At 42.6% G+C, this 19,957-nt stretch overlaps 1 protein-coding gene across 2 annotated transcripts in view; it reads left to right on the forward strand.

Moving 5' to 3' along the window:
* The window catches only part of TRHDE (thyrotropin releasing hormone degrading enzyme), a 416,582-nt gene that overhangs the window by 90,607 nt on the left and 306,018 nt on the right, over nt 1-19,957 (forward strand). For both annotated transcript variants that reach the window (XM_053255844.1, XM_053255845.1), the window contains exon 3: nt 5,556-5,682. In XM_053255844.1, the coding sequence (XP_053111819.1) occupies nt 5,556-5,682 (127 nt within the window). The remainder of the gene's footprint in view (nt 1-5,555; nt 5,683-19,957) is intronic.

The raw sequence follows: 19,957 nt of genomic DNA on the forward strand, positions 1-19,957 counted from the left end.
CCTTAGCCACATTTTTTTAATCATGTGCAATGCCGGCTGCTTTTAGCTGGCACTGTAGCAGTGATTGGTGCCCGCCCATCACTGCAGGGATCCCCACAATGCACCACACACTCTCGTGGCACATTGTGGGATTTCTGGGGGCCAGGAGGATGCCTCCTGGCTCCTGATCCTCCACGTTGCTTAGGGCAGCGGAAGATTGTCTGGGTACGTGGTGAGTGCTCCCAGTGAGGGAGGAGTGGTTGTCTGCAGGAAAGGTAAGTTTCAGCAGCCTTCCCGCCCCCCCTCCCTCACTGATTGTGAGAAAGGGCTCACTTTCTGTTCATCTGTGAACATAGGTGACATCTACGAAGTACCTTTATTTGTGGTGCTGTTGAGCTTACTGTACCTCTAGCAATTTAAGTGATACTCATCTCTTTCTGATGTCTGCTTGCTTCACTGACAGCTTGCATATATTACTCTGCATTGTGGCAAGTTTGTTTATAATGTTCAGAACTGAAAGCAGACTGTATGGAAATTCTGTTTTCCTTGACTTGGATCCAACTGTGAAAAGAAATTTCAAAACCGTAGTGGGCTTACTGAAATGAAACTAATATAGAATAAAGCCCTTTGTTTAAATATCAAGCATATGAGAAATAATTGCATAATAATTGTCAGTCAAAGTTATTTAGCCATACAGAAATAGAGTAAACATAGTTCTTGTATTCTGAAATGCATCCTGGAAAATTCATTAATTCTTTGGTATTGCTCTCTATATTTCTTTTTGGGCACTTACCATGTATCCCCTCTTGCTCTTCCTGTTTAGTGCAGAGTTACTGTTCTCTACATCTACACAAGCAGTGTTATCCCAGGTTACTTGGCTGCCCTCAGACACTCACATAAGAGATTTGTTCACATGAGAGATTTTGATCTGGTAAACTCATCACAAGACTATTTTTACCTCACTTGTTTCACATGGTGAATATTCCTTGTCAATGTGCCCCTTTAATGACAGCTGGTATTTACCATACTGTATTTGGGAGCTTGTTAGTTCTGAAGCATTCCCTCATACATGATAAATTCTAACTGTCACCATTGTAAGAGTTCATTTACAAGAAATATTCACTTCATGAACCTAGCCATTTAATAGCCTCTTTGGATGACTTTGCTATCTTAGAAAACAACAAAACCCCAGTGTGACACTTCCTTAAAAGAAAACAGTCTGGTAAGAGTTGAGCAGTTAAAAACATTTTTTAAAAGGCCGCAGTAGCATCTTCCTTGCAGATTTGTGAAACTGTATAGTAAACAAGCAAGAGGTGGAAACGTTATTGACCAGATAGGAAACAGACTCATGGGAATTTGAATCACTGAACTAATGGACTAAGCAAAGGAAGGGAAAACTTGAGGATACGATTAGCTTTGCTAGTCGAACAAATTCAGTGGTATTGTCTAGGCATTGGGACTTTTGGCTGTTTCCAACCTTCCATTCCTGGGCAGGGTGTTGGAGTGTGTAGTTGAATCCCAGCTGCAGGCAGTCCTGGGTGAAACTGATTGCTTGGATTCTTTTCAGTCTGGCTTCTGGGCTGACTACGACATGGTCTCCCTGGTGGATAACCTGTAATGGGAGATAGACAGTGGGAGTGTGATCCTGTTAATTCTCCTGTACCTCTTTGTAGCTTTTGATACCGTCAACTATGTTATTTTTTGGGGTCACCTTTCTGGGTTGTCACCAGTATTCCCTCTAATTTTTTTAAGTCAGTGAGTGGAATCAGTTTTGTTCTGGGCAGCAATATCAAGGCAGTGTGCAGACATGTGCATTATTATGTACCACTATAGATACAACACACATGGTCACACGTGCACACACAGACTCACTCCATAAACATGGAATGAAAGAAATGTATTTTACAATTCTGTTCTATTTATAAAATTGGATTTTTGCTTTCCTACACTTTATATTTAAGTATAAATATTTAAGTTTGCAACATGCTAATTTACAAAGAAAATGGATAAAAGCTTGGTTCTTCTCAACTCTATGGAATGCACCTTGGATTTGTTGAAAGGGACACCCTACCATTCCCTCCCTCAGTCTCCATCCTCAGGGACAGTCATGGGGGAGAATCCTGTCAAATAATAGACTACACAAAAGGCTGAGATTATTGCATGTGGGGAGTCTTCAGGGTCTTAAAGCACAGAAGCCACAGCAGAGATAAGGACTGGCACAGGAGGGAGAATGGGTGGCATGGGAGGGGGAATGCCAGGGATGCAAAGAGTAACAGTGGAAAGTGAAAGAGAGAAATAGCGAAGACAATGTTGCTGGGGATAGGGATGTAGTTTGACAAGGGGAGGGAGGAAAAGCAGACAAGAGAAGATAAGAAAGTCAGAAGAGAAGGGTGAAGAAGGAGGAAAGGGTGAGTGGGAAGAGGCAATCAAAGAGAGATTCTGAACTAGGAAGGAAAGACAAATGAGAGAATGGAGGAAGAGAAAGGTGGGGGGGGGGTAGCCCAAAGAGGAGAGCGCTGCAAATGTAGGAATGGGACACACAGGAGAAGGGCAAGGGGTGGATAGGGTCTAAAGAGTTAAAACAGCAACCAAAAATCACACCCCAAACTCTGACTCCTGAGGAGTCCCATAAAGGACAAGGGACAAGTAAGGAAAACCAAGGACAAACAAGAGAGACTGCTACAGCAGCTCTCAGTAAAGCGAAACCAGTGAACTGTACCCCAGACTCTGACTCCAGAGGAGTCCCGAAAGGGACAAGGGGCAGAGAAAGTCAAAGAAGGAAAAACAGAGCTAACAGTAACACCAGAAATCATAGTCGTAGTAGCAGCAACTACCAAAAATAAAACAGAACAAGAACAAACAAAGCCAAGTATGAAGAGAAATGAGCAGGGAGGAGGTAGGGGACAAGGAGAAAGAGAAAGCAAAGGGGGATGAGGGAGGTGAAAGCGAGACCTGAGGGTGGTTGCTTGGCTCCTGCCTGCTGGTTGCTGCTGCCCACCCTCACTTGCTCCGCTGCCACTTGGGACTCTGTGCTTGCGGGAGAAAGTCAATTTTGCAAAAGCCAATGCGGCAGAAGGGGGAAGGACAGCACTGGGGAAGCGGGGGAAGGCGGCCATTAAAGCAGCCATCCCAGTGCAGGGGGAGACTGCGCAGCAGCTGGAATCGGCTGAGCAGAGAGCTAAACTCTTGTGAATGCACACTCAGCTGCTCAGCTTAGAGGGAATAAAAGTTGGGACTTGGTGGCTCTGGTCTTACCTGGAGGGTTGTACACAGAAGGTACTGCCGGGGGACTCCTGCTCCATTCCTTGACCTTTGACTTGTGGGATGCCACAGGGATCTATTCTTTCTCCCATGCTGTCTAACATGTAACCACTGGGAGAAGTCATCTATGGATATGGTTTAAGGTGTCATCAGTATGCAGATGATACTCAGCTCTATCTATTGTTTAAGTCAGCAGATACCAGGGAGTCTTTTAACAGGTGTTTGGAGGCTGTTCTGGGTTGGATGGGGGCAAACAAGCTGAAACTTAATCCAGACAAGACAAACACAGGTAGTGGTGGTGTGCAGAAGTGCCTTTTACCACCTATAACTGGTATGCCTACGTAGAGAAGTCAGACCTGACTTCAGTTACTCATGCATTACTCATCCAGACTGGATTACTGCTTTGTGCTCTATGAGGGGCTGCCCTTGAAGGCAACTCAGAAGCTTCAGCTGGTACAGAATGCTCCCACAAGGATATTTGTGGGTGCTAGGCACTTCTTGAGTATTATACCTATCCTGTGGTGGCTTCACTGGCTTCCAGTCTCCTATTGGGCTAGATTCAAAGTGTTGAATTTGATCCTACATAGCTTGAGGTCAGGGTATCTGTCAGACCACGTTCAACCACTGAATCTGTCAGGGCCCTCTGTTCATCATCTCAGGGACTGCTCTCAATCCTTACATTCGACCAGAGACAGTGCCTTCTCAGTTGTGGCCCCTTAACTCTGTAATGCCCTCCTAAAAGTGCTTCACTGTCCTCCCAGCCTCAGGATTTTTTTTTTTTTAAAGATCTTAAAACCCATCTGTTTAGAAAAGCCTTTTAATTTATTTTATTACAACTTGTATCTGATGGCTTAAAAATGTGCTAAGGTGATCCCATTCTGTGTTAGAAAAAACAATGGGCAGCATCCAGACTAAGTCCCATTGAAATTGATGGAATGCATTAGTAATGAATAACTTGTCTCGGTGGTTGACATCCAAACTGTTACTCTAATAGTACTACTCAGGAGTAACTCTAAAGGGCTACTTAATTTCAATAGGACTTTTGTCAAGTGATTTAGTGAGGATGTCAACTATTGATTTCAGTGGTGCTTATTCATTACTAAATAGTCTGTATACTGCCCCATTTCCCCCCCCCTTCAAATTTGGGGAAAATTCCTTCAGGATTGCACACAGTTTGCCAGCTAGCTCTGTGCTTTTGGAGTGAACTGAAAAAGTGGGGGAAATGGTACCTCATAGACCTCTAAACACAGCAGCCAACATTCTGACTCATATGCTAGTGCAAAACTAGCATTGCACTGGCACAAACATGTTTGTGCTACTGCAACAAGTAATCTGTGGCACACCTCATATGTTGCAGGAACTTTTGCACAATAGTGCAAGAGCACAATTTTAAGCATCCCCATGACATTGTGCAGCTATGCAGTCTTGCACAAGTGCAACTTATTTGCACAAGTGCTGTGTTAGTTAGAATGTCATCCCGCTTGTTCTCTTTAAAAAAAGTTTGCTGAAATCTTTCTTATAATTTTTAAGTAATGGATCAGCCTATAGAAACAATGAAGACTGATATCCACCCACTAGATAAAGAAATCGCTGCTCTACTTTAGCGATTCATATAGGAAGATGGCTGACATTTTCTTTTTTGCTGAATGCAGCATCAACATCTAAATTGCATAAGAAGTATGAACAGCTTTAATATACTTGCTTGATTTTGAAAATAGAAATAGGGGCCTAGAGCAGTCATCGATGGGCTTCAGGAATGTTAATTGTTTGTGTACATGAGTAAGCTTATAAATGGTTGTTTCCGAGGGCTTATTTTGCTCATCGAGAATAACTGTCAGTGCCAGGATAAAGAAGGGAGAATGAATTATTATATTACTTACCCAGCTCTTAATACTTCCAAGGCTTGATGTAAAGTGCCTTTAACAAACCATAAACTTCTCTCCTACTGAGCCACCTCAGCTTGTCAACATGTAAAGCAGGCAAAGAACCATTATCCTAATCCACTGTGCCATCATATCTCCAGAAAACACATGCAAGCAATTGCTTTGAATATTCATATTTGATGCACGATTTATTAAAAGTATTTTTATTTGGCACCATATAGAGCTACAACTCTGGGTGGATGACACATTCAACTTTGTTACTTTAACTGTGCAAGTTCCATTATTTCAGCCGAGCTCTCTATTCTAGTCATATTGTCTTCAGAGGGAAAACCCATGAGAGAGATACAATAACCCTGGACTGCAGCACCTTTGCAGTTAACATGGTAGATACTGTGATGACCAGTCCTTTGTTTTGTGTTTTTCCCCTATCAGGTACGATTGTATGCAAGACCTGATGCCATTAGAAGAGGATCTGGGGACTATGCTCTAAATATTACTCGGAGACTAATTGAGTTTTATGAAGACTACTTCAAAGTGCCATATTCCCTGCCAAAATTAGGTAAGCTTTCCCTAACAAAACAGAACTTATCAAGAGGAAAAGAATGGCCCAATGTGGGGCATGTCATTTTAAAAGAATCTTGTAGACTAACACTTAGGTACTAGTGAATGTAATGTTAACTGTCTTCAACGTTCATTTTTTCTAATAGTTGAGAGAAGAAGCTAGTATCCTGTTCTTAACCTAGGTTTAAGGAGCAGCTGGTAAGCAACAGTCCTGTTGCTATGGCTGTGGTTTTTATTTTTGCTGATTTGTTTCTAAATTTTGTGTGAGTGTGTGCACATGTTGGGTCTCTCTTCCATCAGATCATCTTTCAAGCTTGCTTGATCAGTTATGACACAAGGACAGAACCAAAATGTGTTCAGTATTTGAAGAAAAACATGATTTATTTCTTAACAGTGATTTATATATTTTTATCATAATTCTGCTTACTTAAGTGAATATCTTTTAGCTTCAGTTCAGAAAACCCGATCCTAAAAGTATATGTTATCTTTCTTTGTTTTCATTAACGCTCTTCTCTCATATGCTGGAATATTTCAGACTGTGTTGTTATACCCACACTCCTTGGGAACATGTGGGACCAAGATCCAGAAAACATATTACTCAGCAGCTCTTTTTTGATCACAAGTGTTTTCTGATTTTTCAACCACAGGCGTTCCTCCCTGGATTTCGGGGCTTCCTTCATTAAAGCACTAGCCTGCTGAGTAGCATTATTCTTAGCTTTGCAGCTAATAGTGTGGCAGGAGATACGTTAATTGATACTGTTACAACTGGGTGTTTTAATGCATTTTTAATAAGTGTGAAATGCCATTTCTCCCCCCCGCCCTTAATTGGTATGTAGCATGCAGGACTGTATTAAAGTCGAAGTAGCAACACAGAAGCTTGTTAACATGGGATTGCACTAACTGCAGTTTATTGCTTTGTAGTTTCATGTCTATCTCCAATTTGTCTTGAATAAGTGTTTGTCATGAAAATGTGATGCAAGTCATTGACTTGCTGTGTGGGAACAAGTTTGCTTCTTGCAAAGCAAGTCAATGGTGTCAAAAAGTTGAAAGGAAAATGTAATGTCTTTCTTCTTAATTAGCAGAAAGAAACTCAGAGTTGTTAATTTCAGGTGATCAAACATGGTAGTAAAGTAACAATAGATAACTATGAAATTTCTTCTGTTTGTTTTTCAGGTAAAACATGCTAGTTTATTTCAGTATACCTTCTGAGAATGGTGGATATTATCTATATATTTAATTCTCCTGGGTGTGCCAGGGAAAAATGCGTCCCGGCAGCCCAGCTGATTGGCTGGGCTGCGGGGCGCCTGATTGGCTGGCGCACCCAGGAGAACAGCGGCAGCGGCAGCCATGGCCGAGGAGCCAGGCGGGCCCGGCCGCAGAGGCGAGGCGGCGGGCCTGGCCGGGCCCGGCCGCTGAGGCGGGTCAGGCCGCGGCGGCGGGCCAGGCCGCAGCAGCGGCAGGCCAGCAAGAGGCACAGATGCTCTGTGCCCGGGCCCACTAGTACAAAATAATTCAGAAACCAAAGTGGCTGACTTGTTCCACAGTGCAGTGTGGGTGGTTCTGAGTCGCCCATGCTGCTGTGGGTTCCTGAGGAAGCACTGGCAGTCTTGCTCAAGAGGGCAAGAGCACAAATACTTAAAGAAGTGCACGTGCACTTCAGGAGCATTACTTATATTATTTCCAGTGTAAGTAGTGCTCCCCAAGTGCAGGTGCATTGTGTTAAGTATTTGCGTTCTTATACAACACGAACAGTGCTTCTTTAGGAGCCTACAGCATTGTGGAGGGCTCAGAACTACCCATGTTATGCTGCAGAATATGTAGGCTAGTGTGCAAACTGGATTGTATCTAGGTGAAAACATACTAGCTTATATCCAGACCAATTCTGCACTAGTGCAACAAGTGCACATGCAAGAAGGTCGCATAGTGGAATGAGTGCTCAAAGTTACACACTCTCTTACTGTCGCAGTCTGCTTGTGCAAATGTTGTTGTTGTTCAGCAAGGATAGTGGAAAGCTTTGCATCATTCCCTGCAACATATATGGACTGAGGAAGAGGCTTCACAATCAGGAGGTGTGCCACAGGTTGCATGAGCACTCTCTGTTGTACCGCTGGAACACTAGTCTGAACTGCAAGTTCCCAATTCAGCAGAATTAGAAAGCACAACATCCTCACTATAGAGCAGGCCTGCTCAACTTCGGCCCTCTTGCAGATGTTGGCCTACAACTCCCATAATCCCTGGCTATTGGCCACTGTGGCTGGGGATTATGGGAGTTGTAGTCCCAAAACAGCTGGGGGCCTAAGTTGAGCAGGCCTGCTATAGAGGAACATGTTTGCTCTAAAGCAAAGTGAGTCAAGATGTCAATCATTAGAATTATGCTTCTGTATTGCAAAAAAATAGTGGCCCACATGTTCCACAGCCTGACAGTGCAGCTTGTCCTGTGCTCCTGCAGGCTTCTGGAGGATTTGCCCATGCTACTGTAGGCAACTAACAAAGTATACGTGGTGTTGTGCAAGAGCACCAATACGTTAAGCAGCATGTTCATACTTTGAAAGCATTATGTAAATCACAAACACATTGCTTGGCTTGAAGAATTGGAGCTCTTGTGCAGAGTGCAACATTAGGACCCTGCAATAGGGATGTGGTGGTTCGGCAATGGTTTTGTGCCTCTGGGAAATGCCCAACAGGCTCGGGTGCTGGCGTTTGTGCCAGCTCGATGGGGCGGGGAGCAGTTCCCTTAAGGAGCCGGCAAGGAGCTCCTTACTTGCTCGTTCATGCCCCACCGCTTTCCATGGCATGGCATCTGGTCCCCAGCCGGCCACGTGGGGTTTCAGGCACTGTTTCTTGCAGCCTCTGTGCAGTGTTGGCACAGCCGACACCATGCAGAGGCTTCAGGGAACAGTGCCTACAGCCCCATGTTCCCTGGTTGGGGACCAGGTGCCATGCCCGGAAAAGCAGTGGGGCGGGGGGAGCAGTTACGGAGCTCCTTACCGGCTCCTTAAGGGAACCACTCTCCACCCTGCCAACCTGTGCATGAGCTGTTTGTGCCCATCTCTAGGCTGCAGCAGTGTGGGCAGATTCTCTGAAAGCCCACAGCAGGATGGACAGTTCTGTACCACCCATGTTATTCTGTGGAACATATGGGCCAGTATACAATCCCTTGCCAACTACGGTTTCACCAACTGTGGTTTTGTGTATATGTGAATGCGAAATTATGACCGGTCTTGCCAACCTTAACCTGAGTATCCATGATTGGCGAGGTGTTTTAGTGCCTTGGGGTGTGTGGTTTCCCACAATTTTTGGGAGGTTCAGAGGTTTGATCTGTTCATTCCTCTTGGTGAACCTTGATGACCTTTCTGTCTCTTGCCCATTTAAAATGCCTTTGAGTGATTTGTGGGTGGGGGTTTAAATTTTTTCCCCAGAGGTTCAATCTGCTCGTTCTTCTTGGTGACACTTGGTGATATTACAGGATTTTTTGGTGATTTTTTGGGGGGCATTATTTTTGTTCCCCCCCCTTTATTTTTAGGTCTTTTTGTGGTCATGGTTCCCCTAGCCCCCTGTTCCCTATAGACTTTAATGTCTCACCCACCACGAATTTGCCAATGGTGAGGTTTTGCCAGAATGGAATCCTAGCGGTTGGTGAGGGATGACTGCATACAGTTAAGCTGGCAATATATACATTCTGTGTTTTAGCTATAGAAACTATTATAGTTTTTTTTTAAAAAACAACAACATTTAAAGTTTGATTTAGAACAGTTAATTTACTTTGCATTAGTAAAAACTGAAAAGGTTCTCTTGAACCAATGCTAAAAATAAAAGAAGTATACATTACAGTTCTTCAGTGTTTAGCTTTGGTTCAGGAGAACCTTTTAAGAATTCTTGAAATCTAACAGTAACATAAATTTACTGTTTATGTTACAGGACATAAATATATGTCCTCAACTGTTTGAGCACTTTACTGAATAAGGACCTCTGCAATTAAACAATCTACCCACTGTTGCCCAATGTTTAGCATCCTATCTTATAGGTATCATAGCCAGTGGTGGTGATGCATGTACATACCAGTTAATATCTTCTGTTTTTTAAAGACTGTGTGTGTATATAGTAATTTAACAGATCAGACTGGAGACCGGTATAAAGATTTGTGTGTGTGAGTGGCTTGGCAACACAGAAATCTTTCTTGCATCTATAGTACTTATGTGCAATCAACAAAAAGGATATCTCTCTTTTGCTGACAAATTAATGCAAGAAGCAAGACTATATTTGCGCCTTCACTTTCATATGGTAATTGTTTATCCCCTCTGTATTTATTTCATTAGAGTACTGCTGGCATAGTAATTTCAGTGGAACTAAAACTGCTGCTGTTTCTATCTAGTTTCTTCCAGACCAAGACAAAAAGTGTGGCTCTCTTGGATTTACTTGCATGTAGTAAGGAAGTACAGAATATGCTGCCTTTGAAATGGAATCTTAGCCACTTCTGTTTCCAAAGAATCCTCATCTTTTTACAGATAGCATTTTTGCAGTAGTGAACTGCTCATCACTCTTCTAGGAATAAGCTAACACTAAATGACTGCCGAAGTGCAAACTTATAATCAGTAGTTTCAGCTATAAACTCTTGGAAAGCTACTAGTGCAAACACACTCTGAGATTCTTTATTTATTTGTGGGAAATTGCTAGTTTATCTTGTTTTTACATTGTGCATTGTTAACATCTGAGGACCTTGAAAGTTAGAATATAATTCTCCAGGCAACATATTAGTTTAATTCTACTAGATTTATTACCTTTAATATTGATTTGCATGTCCAGACTTGTTCTAGTTATCTAAGGTTGTTGTTGTTGTGCATTTTGGGATGTTCAGGTAGATTAGTCTGTCTGTCACTGTATACTTATTTGAAATTTGATTGTCATGCAGAAACTGTAGTTGTCAACACATCATTTATGGGTTCTAGCTTTTCTGCTGTCCTTGGAGGTACAGAGCTGTAGTCTAAAAGTTTGCATATATCCATATTTAAACATAAATGATGTATTATAGTTTCTGCATTTACACATATGAAAAGTATACTTATGGGCTAGTTCAGAGAGCCTGTCTTGTGGTAGCAAGCATAACTTGTCCCCTTAGCTAAGGAGGGTCTGCCCTGGTTGCATATGAATAGGAGACTTGATGTGTGAGCACTGTAAGATATTCTCCTCAGGGGATGGAGCCACTCTGTGAAGTGCACCTAGGTTCCAAGTTCCCTCCCTGGCATCTCCAAGACAGCACTGAGAGAGATTCCTGCCTGCGAAGAGAAGCCGCTGCCAGTCTGTGTAGACAATACTGAGCTAGATAGACCATTGGTCTGACTCAGTATATGGCAGCTTCCTATGTTCCTGTGTTCCAGGAGAGGTCTGTCAACGGCTACTAGTTGGAGGGCTATAGGCCTCCTCCAGCCTCAAAGGGAGGATGCCTCTGAGTACCAGTTGCAGGGGAGTAACAGCAGGAGAGAGGGCAACTCCTGTCTGTGGCTTCCAGAGGCATCTGGTGGACCACTGTGTGTAACAGAATGCTGGAACAGATGGGCCTTGGGCCTGATCCAGCAGGGCTGTTCTTATGTTCATACACATATGGGCAGCATTTGTGACTGAATGATGTGTTCCACTTTCCCCACATGTGCTAGTAATGGAGAGCTGCCTATAGACAAGGTGTTAACTAAAAATGATACATGGTATTTAACTAGGGCCATCTGCTTTGTCTGTCAGACAAAAATAAACTGAGAGTTCTCCAGTGTAAGAGAGAACTCTTGGCTGTGGTAGATGCAGGGGTAAGATAAACAGTCTATTGCAGTTAGTTGTTTTTGTCAATATTTATGCAGAAAAATAATTACCAACAGCATTACACAGTATACATGAACTCATAAAAATAAATTTCTTGCATGCTAATTAACTTGTGCCATCTTTTTATCATCCATAAAATGTTTCCATGTGAAATTTATTAAATTCTGCATTTAATCCATTAATTGGATTAATTAAGAAAACAGATTTCCTGATGACAGTTTAGCAAAAATTAGGAAAAGATGCAGGGTTTGTGTTTATTAAATGGTAGTATATAATTCTGTTGGTGTTTTAATTGAGCACAGATGACAGTATCTGAGAGCTGGTAAGGTGTAGTGGCTTAGCGATTAAGTTATAAATCAGGAAATAATATGTTCAGATCTAGCCTGCACCATGAACTTACTAGGTGATCTTAGGCAAGCCTCATGCAGCCTTGGACTGCCATTCCCCAAATGGGAATAATCAGTGGTGGAGGAAGCCAGCTGGCGGCCCGTATTCTTCCCGCCACGGTGCCCCCCCCCCACACCCTCTGCATCTGACATCTGCATTCACCATTTGAGAGCAAATACTGGCCAGTACTGTGTTCACAGCTCTGTTTGCATGTGAAGCTGCACTCCATTCACAGTGCTGCGTTCTGCCTTTAAAGGCAGGGAGAGCAGCTCCTGTCCATGCTGCAAATGCAGCACTGGTCGGTATTTGCTCTCAAATGGGAAACACAGCCCTGTTTGCAAGCGAAGCCGTGCCCCCTGCGTCTGATGTCAGACACGGGGTGAGGCTGGGGGACCAGGTGTGGCCCCTGATTGGTGGCAGCCTGGGTTCTTTGAACCTGTTCAATCAGTGGTGGCTCCACCCCTGGGAATAATAATGCCAACTGACAGAGCTATTAGAAGGATTACAAGGTAATACATGTAAAGCACTTTGAGCATTCTAAAAGTAATTGACTAAAATTACATAGGATTACTATAATGAATATATTTTATGTTATCTTCCTGTAACATGAACTGTGCAATCCTAAGCAAGTTTATTCAGAAGTAAGTCCAACTGAATTCAGTGGAATTTATTCTTGGCTAGCTTTAGGAGGACTACAGCCTTAATTGTGAAAGAATGTGAGTTGCCATAATGATGCTTGTGAACATGATGGATTACATCATGGACTTGCAACAAATTGGGGAGAGTAGCTCCAGTGTTCTAGCAGTGGTGGTGGGGTGGAAATCAGACATGGACAGCAGCAATGTGAAAAGCAACAGAGTGGCTGACATTGCCCTGAAATTTGTGCTACCATCTTGGGCATTTTGTGAGTCTTTGGATCATCAGGGGGTATGTAGCTCAGAAGTTGTGGGTATGGCCTGGGAAGTTTTTGGCTGAAGATGTTTCCCTTGAATCTCTACTGGAATAGGCAGGAATGTCCAGGCAGGAAGCGAAAGGGAAATCAGTTTGCATACCAACCTCTTTCCTTTGTTCTGAAGCAATTGTGGGCAGTTCCAATAGTAGCCACACCACCCTTACATTAGCTTTTTAAAAAATGAACATTTCAAATTATTGTCAGAACTCACTAGGATCCCTTGGCCCTGTAGTTGCCCATCATCATGGGCAAGAAATGATTTAAAGCTCTGGACTGGCCTTGTTCATCAAGGCAAGCTATTGGTCTATTCTAGACAGAAAGAGCTATACAAGGATTCCTGTTTGGACTCGGAGACTACCTGGACAATAGTTGTCTCCTGGCTCAGACTCCTGACCCTGGAATTTGTTGCTCATTCCTGGCTATATTCGGCCTATTGGCCAAAACTCAGCCCTGGCAATCTTTCAGCATGCCCCCTGCTTCTACATTTGTCTTCCAATCCACCTTTAAGATTACTTTATAATTTTCTCTACTGCTGTGTTACTATTTGTCACTTTCATAGAATGTAACACATAGCTTGTAGCTTAATAGTGTTCTGCTTTCTCCAGTAAGTCCAGGAGTTTTGTTATTGGGCTGGAAACGCCTTAGAGTGCAATACATGACATGGATATTGTCATTAAAAAAACAACAACCCTTCCATTACAGTCTGGGACTCATCCTACGTTTCTTAGCAAAAGAACAGATTGTTTTGCAGAGCCAAGAGAAAAAAGGCATGTGGGGAGTTTTAGCAACCTATGCAATAATGGGCTTAGCAACTTTAGAAACTATAAAACAAATGTCTCTTATTCCCTTTCCCCTTTGAGACAGTCATAGTTATTAAAGGTAAAGTGTGCCCTTGAGTCAGTGTCGGCTCCTGGCGACCACGGAGCCCTGTGGTTTTTCTTTGGTACAATACAGGAGGGGTTTACCATTGCCATCACCCGCACAGTATGAGATGATGCCTTTCAGCATCTTTCTATATTGCTGCTGCCCGATATAGGTACTTCCCATAGTCTGGGAAACATACCAGTGGGGATTCAAACTGGCAACCTCATGCTTGCTAGGCAAGTCATTTCCCGCTTTGCCATTAGGTATTAGTAAGATCCAAAACACAAACCAAAATCTGCCCATTAAAGTCCAATAGCTTAGGCCTGAGTCTCAGAGGTGAGGAAGCAAGAGAAGTGGGAAGAAACTAGAAAGGTTCCTAGCTGTGTCTTTTTTTAATCTAGAGAAAGTTGCTGCTGAAGGAATTGGAGAAATTGGTCCTGCTGGTAATCGGCCACTAAGTCAGGGGCGTAACTATAATAGGGCAAGGGGAGAGTTGTATGGGGGCCCACTGCCTTGCCCCCCCCCGAGGCAAGTCACATGACTGACTATTCCAGCCGCGCACCCGCCCAGGCTTCCTTCAGTTGTATTCACCCTCCGAAATTGATTTGAGTGTTAAGACCTGGTGCTACCAGAACAGCATGTCTTTCTCTAGTACCAATAGATGACTTGCATCGTCCACAATTTACAAAACCTTTAAAAAAATAATTTAGGATGACGTTCTATTGTGGCACATATATATATATATATATATATATATATATATATATATATATACACATATGTGTGTGTGTGTGTATATATATATACACACACACACACACACACATATATATATACATATACATACACACACACACACACACACACACACACACACACATATATATGCTTTTTGTTACCACTATTCAGCCTCATTTAAGATTTTTTTACTTCATGAGCTGAGCTTCAGTGAGGGGGGCCCATTATAAAATCTTGTCTTTGGGCTCACTCCAACCTTGCTATGCCCCTGCAATAAGCTGACTAATGTGGTCCTCATTTGGGGCCCCAAAATGTCTGAAATTCTGAGCAGTAGTGAGAACAGTATGGTCACTCTGTAGTCTGTTATTAAAGTTACATATATTAAGACATCTATGAATGTTGCCAAGTTAGCAAAAAAAATTTGGCGCCAATTTCCCCAGCTTCTTTCCTTATTCTATAGTTGTATCCTAGTTTTTGTTCATCATAGGGACATACTAAGCTGCTGTATACTGAGTCAGACCATTGGTCCATCTTGCTCAGTATTGTCTACGCAGACTGGCAGTGGCTTCTCCAAGGTTGCAGTAAGGAGTCTCTCTGAGCCCTATCTTGGAGAAGCCAGAGAGGGAACTTGGAACTTTCTGCTCTTCCCAGAGCGGCTCCATCCCCTGAGGGGAATATCTTACAGTGCTTGCATGTGGTCTCCCATTCAAATGCAACCAGGATGGACCCTGTTTAGCTAAGGGGACAAGTCATAATTGCTACCACAAGACCAGCTCTCCTCTCCTCAGCCAACTCTCCTCAACTCAACTCAACTATTTGATTGTGGTAATTTAATTCTCCTACTGCATGAAGCAAACTGATTTCATTTGGCTGTTTAATTAATATGCTTCTTAAAGAAGATGACCACATTTCAAGGTCCAGATTGGCTCATAGTCTTGTCAAAAGATCTCTCAAATGTCCAAAACTACCACTTTAAAAAGGTGGATAGGGAGGAACGAAGGGAATAGGGCAGGGCTGCACAACTCAAATGCTCTAGTGGGCCGTACCATCCACAACTTGGTGTGCAGGGACCGAGGTAGATTTTTAGCACTTTCCATTAAAATTAAAAATATTATTAGTTACTTGTGGATCTATTCCCCCTGTCAATGGACCCATAGTTTCTACCAAAGAGAGTGGCCAGAAAATAGGTCCTGTCCCTGCTCAAACAGTGGGGCCCCTGGTGTGCATGCCAGCCCCAAACAAATCGAAGTCCTCTCCTCTCCCTAAGCAGTCATTGCTTTCAGGCTGCAATCCTAGGCATGCATACGTGGGAGTAAGCCTTGCTGGGAACACCATGGGACATATTTATGAGAAAACATGAATAGGATGGCACTGTAAGGCAGTTTCCAGCTCCTGTGTTGCTGCAGGATACCTGGGGGCCAAGAAATAGTCCCTGCGGGCCGAATCCGCCCTCCGGGCCTTATGTTGTGCAGACCTGGAATAGGGTATCAGGCTACAGGGTGCTTTTATGGGATATCAGGGCTCTTTTGCTGAGCTAGGTTACCAAAATTTACATAGAGATGAATAGCTGGTATATTTAATTACACTCAGGCTAGATTAAATTTATCCAAGTAGCTTCCATTCGCATCTAGGAAGATGGAATAGATTCAGATCTGATGTGGAGAAAATGCTGAGATTTATATTCTGCTATTTGCTGCATGTCTAAAAACATATCTTGCCATTTTGTGTGGAGTATGTGTGATTTCTTGAGTGTGTTCTGGAATGCTTAATCTGCTTATAGAGGGTTAAATCCCTTAAAATCAAATCACCCCAATTTTATTCTTTGAAAGTAGCTGAATTTAAGGTAGTTTTCATTACTGTTCTTTTACTCTGCTGTATTAGAGCTCTCATCTTTGATTTAGGAGAGTTATCATTCTTGTAAGACTGCCAGAAATTGTATTTTTGTTAGCTTAATCATGACTGTTCTTCAACAGAAATCATTGTGACTTTTGGATATTGGTTGCTGCTGCGTAATAATAATCCCAAGTGGGGAGTCCAGCATCTTGAATTTATTGGTCCATGGGCAAATATAACCCTTCTGTTAAACATTTCTAAGAAAACATTCTGTAAACTATTGATTGATTGATTAAGTGCCATCAAGTCGGTGTTGACTCTTAGCAACCACATAGATACAGTAGATTCTCTCCAGGATGACTGTAAACTATTAATGACCTGAAAACAATTGGGAGATATTTCCTGAGATATTTTTTTTTAAGCTGAAAGTTGTGGATAAAGAATAGATGTCAGTGGAAGAAGCACAGCTAGGAATTGGAAATTTTGCAAGTGTCTATATGCCATGCTTTGTGGTGAGGTTGATGGGATGCCATAGGAAATAAAGTGCTTAGGGAGGAATCTGTGCATATTGGGGCAGCCAAGGATATTTCTTTCTTTTCTTTTTCTTTTTGGCTAATCTTTGAATTAAAATTTAATTCCTCTCTCCATCACTTGTCTTATGGTTGAACTAGCCATATGGCTAATCACTAGGGATGTGCATGAAATGGATTTTGCATTTTGTTTTGAGTTCGAAACTAACTAGATGGACCAATGAACTAGATGGACTTCTTCATAAAGCAAGATCCTTTGTTCCTATGTTCTGTGATCCTGATCTGAATTGGACGTCACTGAACTACTTTAGTCAGTTAGGACTGGATTCAAACAATTTCAAGGATGCTGGTTACAAAGGTTTTTGAGTCCTGTGGAATTGATTGTGAAAATTCAGAATTGAAGAGCTATCTTGGTTAAATGCTGGTTAAATGCTGGCTAACTAGCATTTAACCAGGATAGAAAACTAGCATTCAGTCCTGGTTAAATGCTGGTTTACCAGAGCGGGTTGACCAGGTGTCAACCCATTCTGAATTTCTGGATTCTTGCAATAGGCCCCACCAGATTAGGTTAACTAAGCCTGATTAAATTTGTAACCAAGATCCTTGTAATTGTGTGTACCCAGCCAATGGGAGGTAGCTTGATTGAATGATTGATCAATAGATGGATATTGTCTCTTCTACTGTAGTGTGCTGCTAATATTCATTAGGGAAAATGTACTATAATAAAACATCAAAAGATTAAACTAATTACCATTAATAGTTTCGCAAACACTTTATTTCTTAGCATATTTAAAGTGTCTTTCAAAGTACATGATAAGCTGTGGGGTTACTATTTTTAGGGATTTTTTTCCCTTTTAAAAAATAGAAATAGCATATCCCACTGGTATAATGTTACTGCCTATGGACACATGCTTTCATGAACATTTACTAAACAAATACGTGACCTGATTTACAGTGGATATATTTGCATATATTACCAAACCTTCTGTCAGTAGAATTGGTTTCCAGAGATTATAACTCTGCCTAGGGGAGGGTGTGTGCATGGGACAATTGTAGCATTATTAAAGGAAAGTTTGTACTCCTGTCTGTACAAAAGACATAAGGGGGAACGAACCCCATCAAACCTTATAATAATAGAACTTAATAGCCATAGAATTTATTAATAAACTTAATAAAATGTTTTGTACTGCCTAGACTTTTCTAGCTGACATAAGAATCTTCTGTCTTACTGAGATCTCTTATACTAGTAACGGCCTTTCAAGAGGGCATATGTACTCATTTTTATTTCTTTTGCTAAGTGTAAGTGTACAGTAACTAAAATGTATATATCTGAAGAGAAAGTGTTGATCATCACTATATTATTATTATTATTATTATTATTATTATTATTATTATTATTATTATTATTATCTCTATATTTAATTCTCTAAGACATACCCGTGGCTAATCCCATGTGTGGCAGCTCTTGCAAGAGTTCGGAGAGCTGCCGGATAGCCATGGGTGCAGGCACGAGGGAAGAAAATGGTGGTAGCGGTGGCAGCTGTTCAGCCGGCTGGCCAGCAGCCTGGCGGGGGAAAAAGCAGCAGCCGCAGGGACGGAAGGGTGATGGGTGGGTGGAAGAAGGTGGCAATGGTGGGTGGGGGGATTGCGGCGGGTGGGCCAAAAGACAGGAGTGATGGTGGGGGGAGACAGTGGTGGCGGGTGGGTGGCAGAGAGGGCAGCACAGTCTTCCTCTCCAGCACTCCTGCTGGCCAAAAGACAGGAGTGCTGGGGAGGGGGTACGATGGTGGCGAGCAGGTGGTAGAGATTTTCCCACTTTTCCCGGTAATTACCTGTTGTCCCTTAATGAGTCTGGTTTGAAACTCTCATCCCTTAAGGTCTATTTGGCTGCCATTGTGGTGCGTTCCCCCGCTAACTAGGCTTCATGGTTTTAAGATCCAGTGGTAAAAAGTTTTCTGAAAGATTTGACACATATGTTTCCAGACAATCCTGTCATGTCACCAGCCTGGGACCTATCAGTGGTATTGGCTGGTCTGCTAAGACTGCCATTTGATCCTTTGGCTTCAATTGACCCTTGTCTTCTGACCTGGAAGGTTGCCTTTTTGGTGGCCATTACTTCTGTAATGGCCACCAAAGTGAGGGTAAGTGAGTTGAGAGCCTTGAGGGTTGACCAACCGTACCTTCAGTTCCATAAGGACAAGGTTGTACTCAGGCCAGATGTACAGTTCTTGCCCAAAGTGGTGTCCATGTTTCACTGTTTGTCCCTGCTCACTTTGCCCGTGTTTTTTCCAAATCCTTCCTTGGATGCAGAAAGAAGGTTACATTATTTGAACATTCAAAGGGTGTTATACTTCTAGATTAAGAGGTATGCTGAATGGAGGAAATCTCCTGCTTTGTTTGTTCTGTACGACAGGTCATGTAAGGTTCTCCAAGTGTCAGCCCAATCCATTTCCAGGTGGATTGTTTCTACGATTGAGCTTTGTTATAAATTGGCTCATAAGCAGTTGCCTGCAATGGTTAAGGCGCACTCTGTTAGTTTTATGGCGGCCTCTGTGGCCTTTGATCGTGCTGTTCCGTTGGATGCTATATGTCAGGCAGATATGTGGGCTTTGCCCCATTTGTTTATCTGTCATTATGCAATTGATGCTAGAGCATGAAATGATGCTGTATTTAGCAGGAGTGTCCTGGCAGATTGCATATTGCTTCTGTTTCTTCCCTCTTCCTTGGGTGCTAGCTTGTTATGCCCTCGCTTGTGTAAAAGACAGAGACCACATCAAAGAACAGCAGGTTACTCACCTGTAATTTTGGTTCTTCTAGTGGTCATCTGCCATTTTACATGCCCTTCCATCCTCCCCACAGGGTTCACTGAAGCTGGACTCTGTAATTGAGGGGATGAAGAGTGGTGCAGCCACATATAGCTGCTGGGGGCGGGGTTCCCACCCAAAGCAGGAGAATTGAGCTTGTTAGATTCCGATGAGGTCTCTGTGCAGACACATAGCCCATTTGTATAAAACTACAGAAGACCACTAGTAGAACCAAAGTTACAGGTGAGTAACCTGTTGTAATTTTATTGATACCCACGGTGTCGAGATGGTGTTCAAATTCTTTTAGTACTGTGCCAAGGGCACCAACTATTGCCACCACTTTGTTTTCTTTTTCCA

This window comes from Hemicordylus capensis, chromosome 5, assembly GCF_027244095.1.
Source record: "Hemicordylus capensis ecotype Gifberg chromosome 5, rHemCap1.1.pri, whole genome shotgun sequence".
NCBI classification, from domain to species: Eukaryota; Metazoa; Chordata; class Lepidosauria; order Squamata; family Cordylidae; genus Hemicordylus; species Hemicordylus capensis.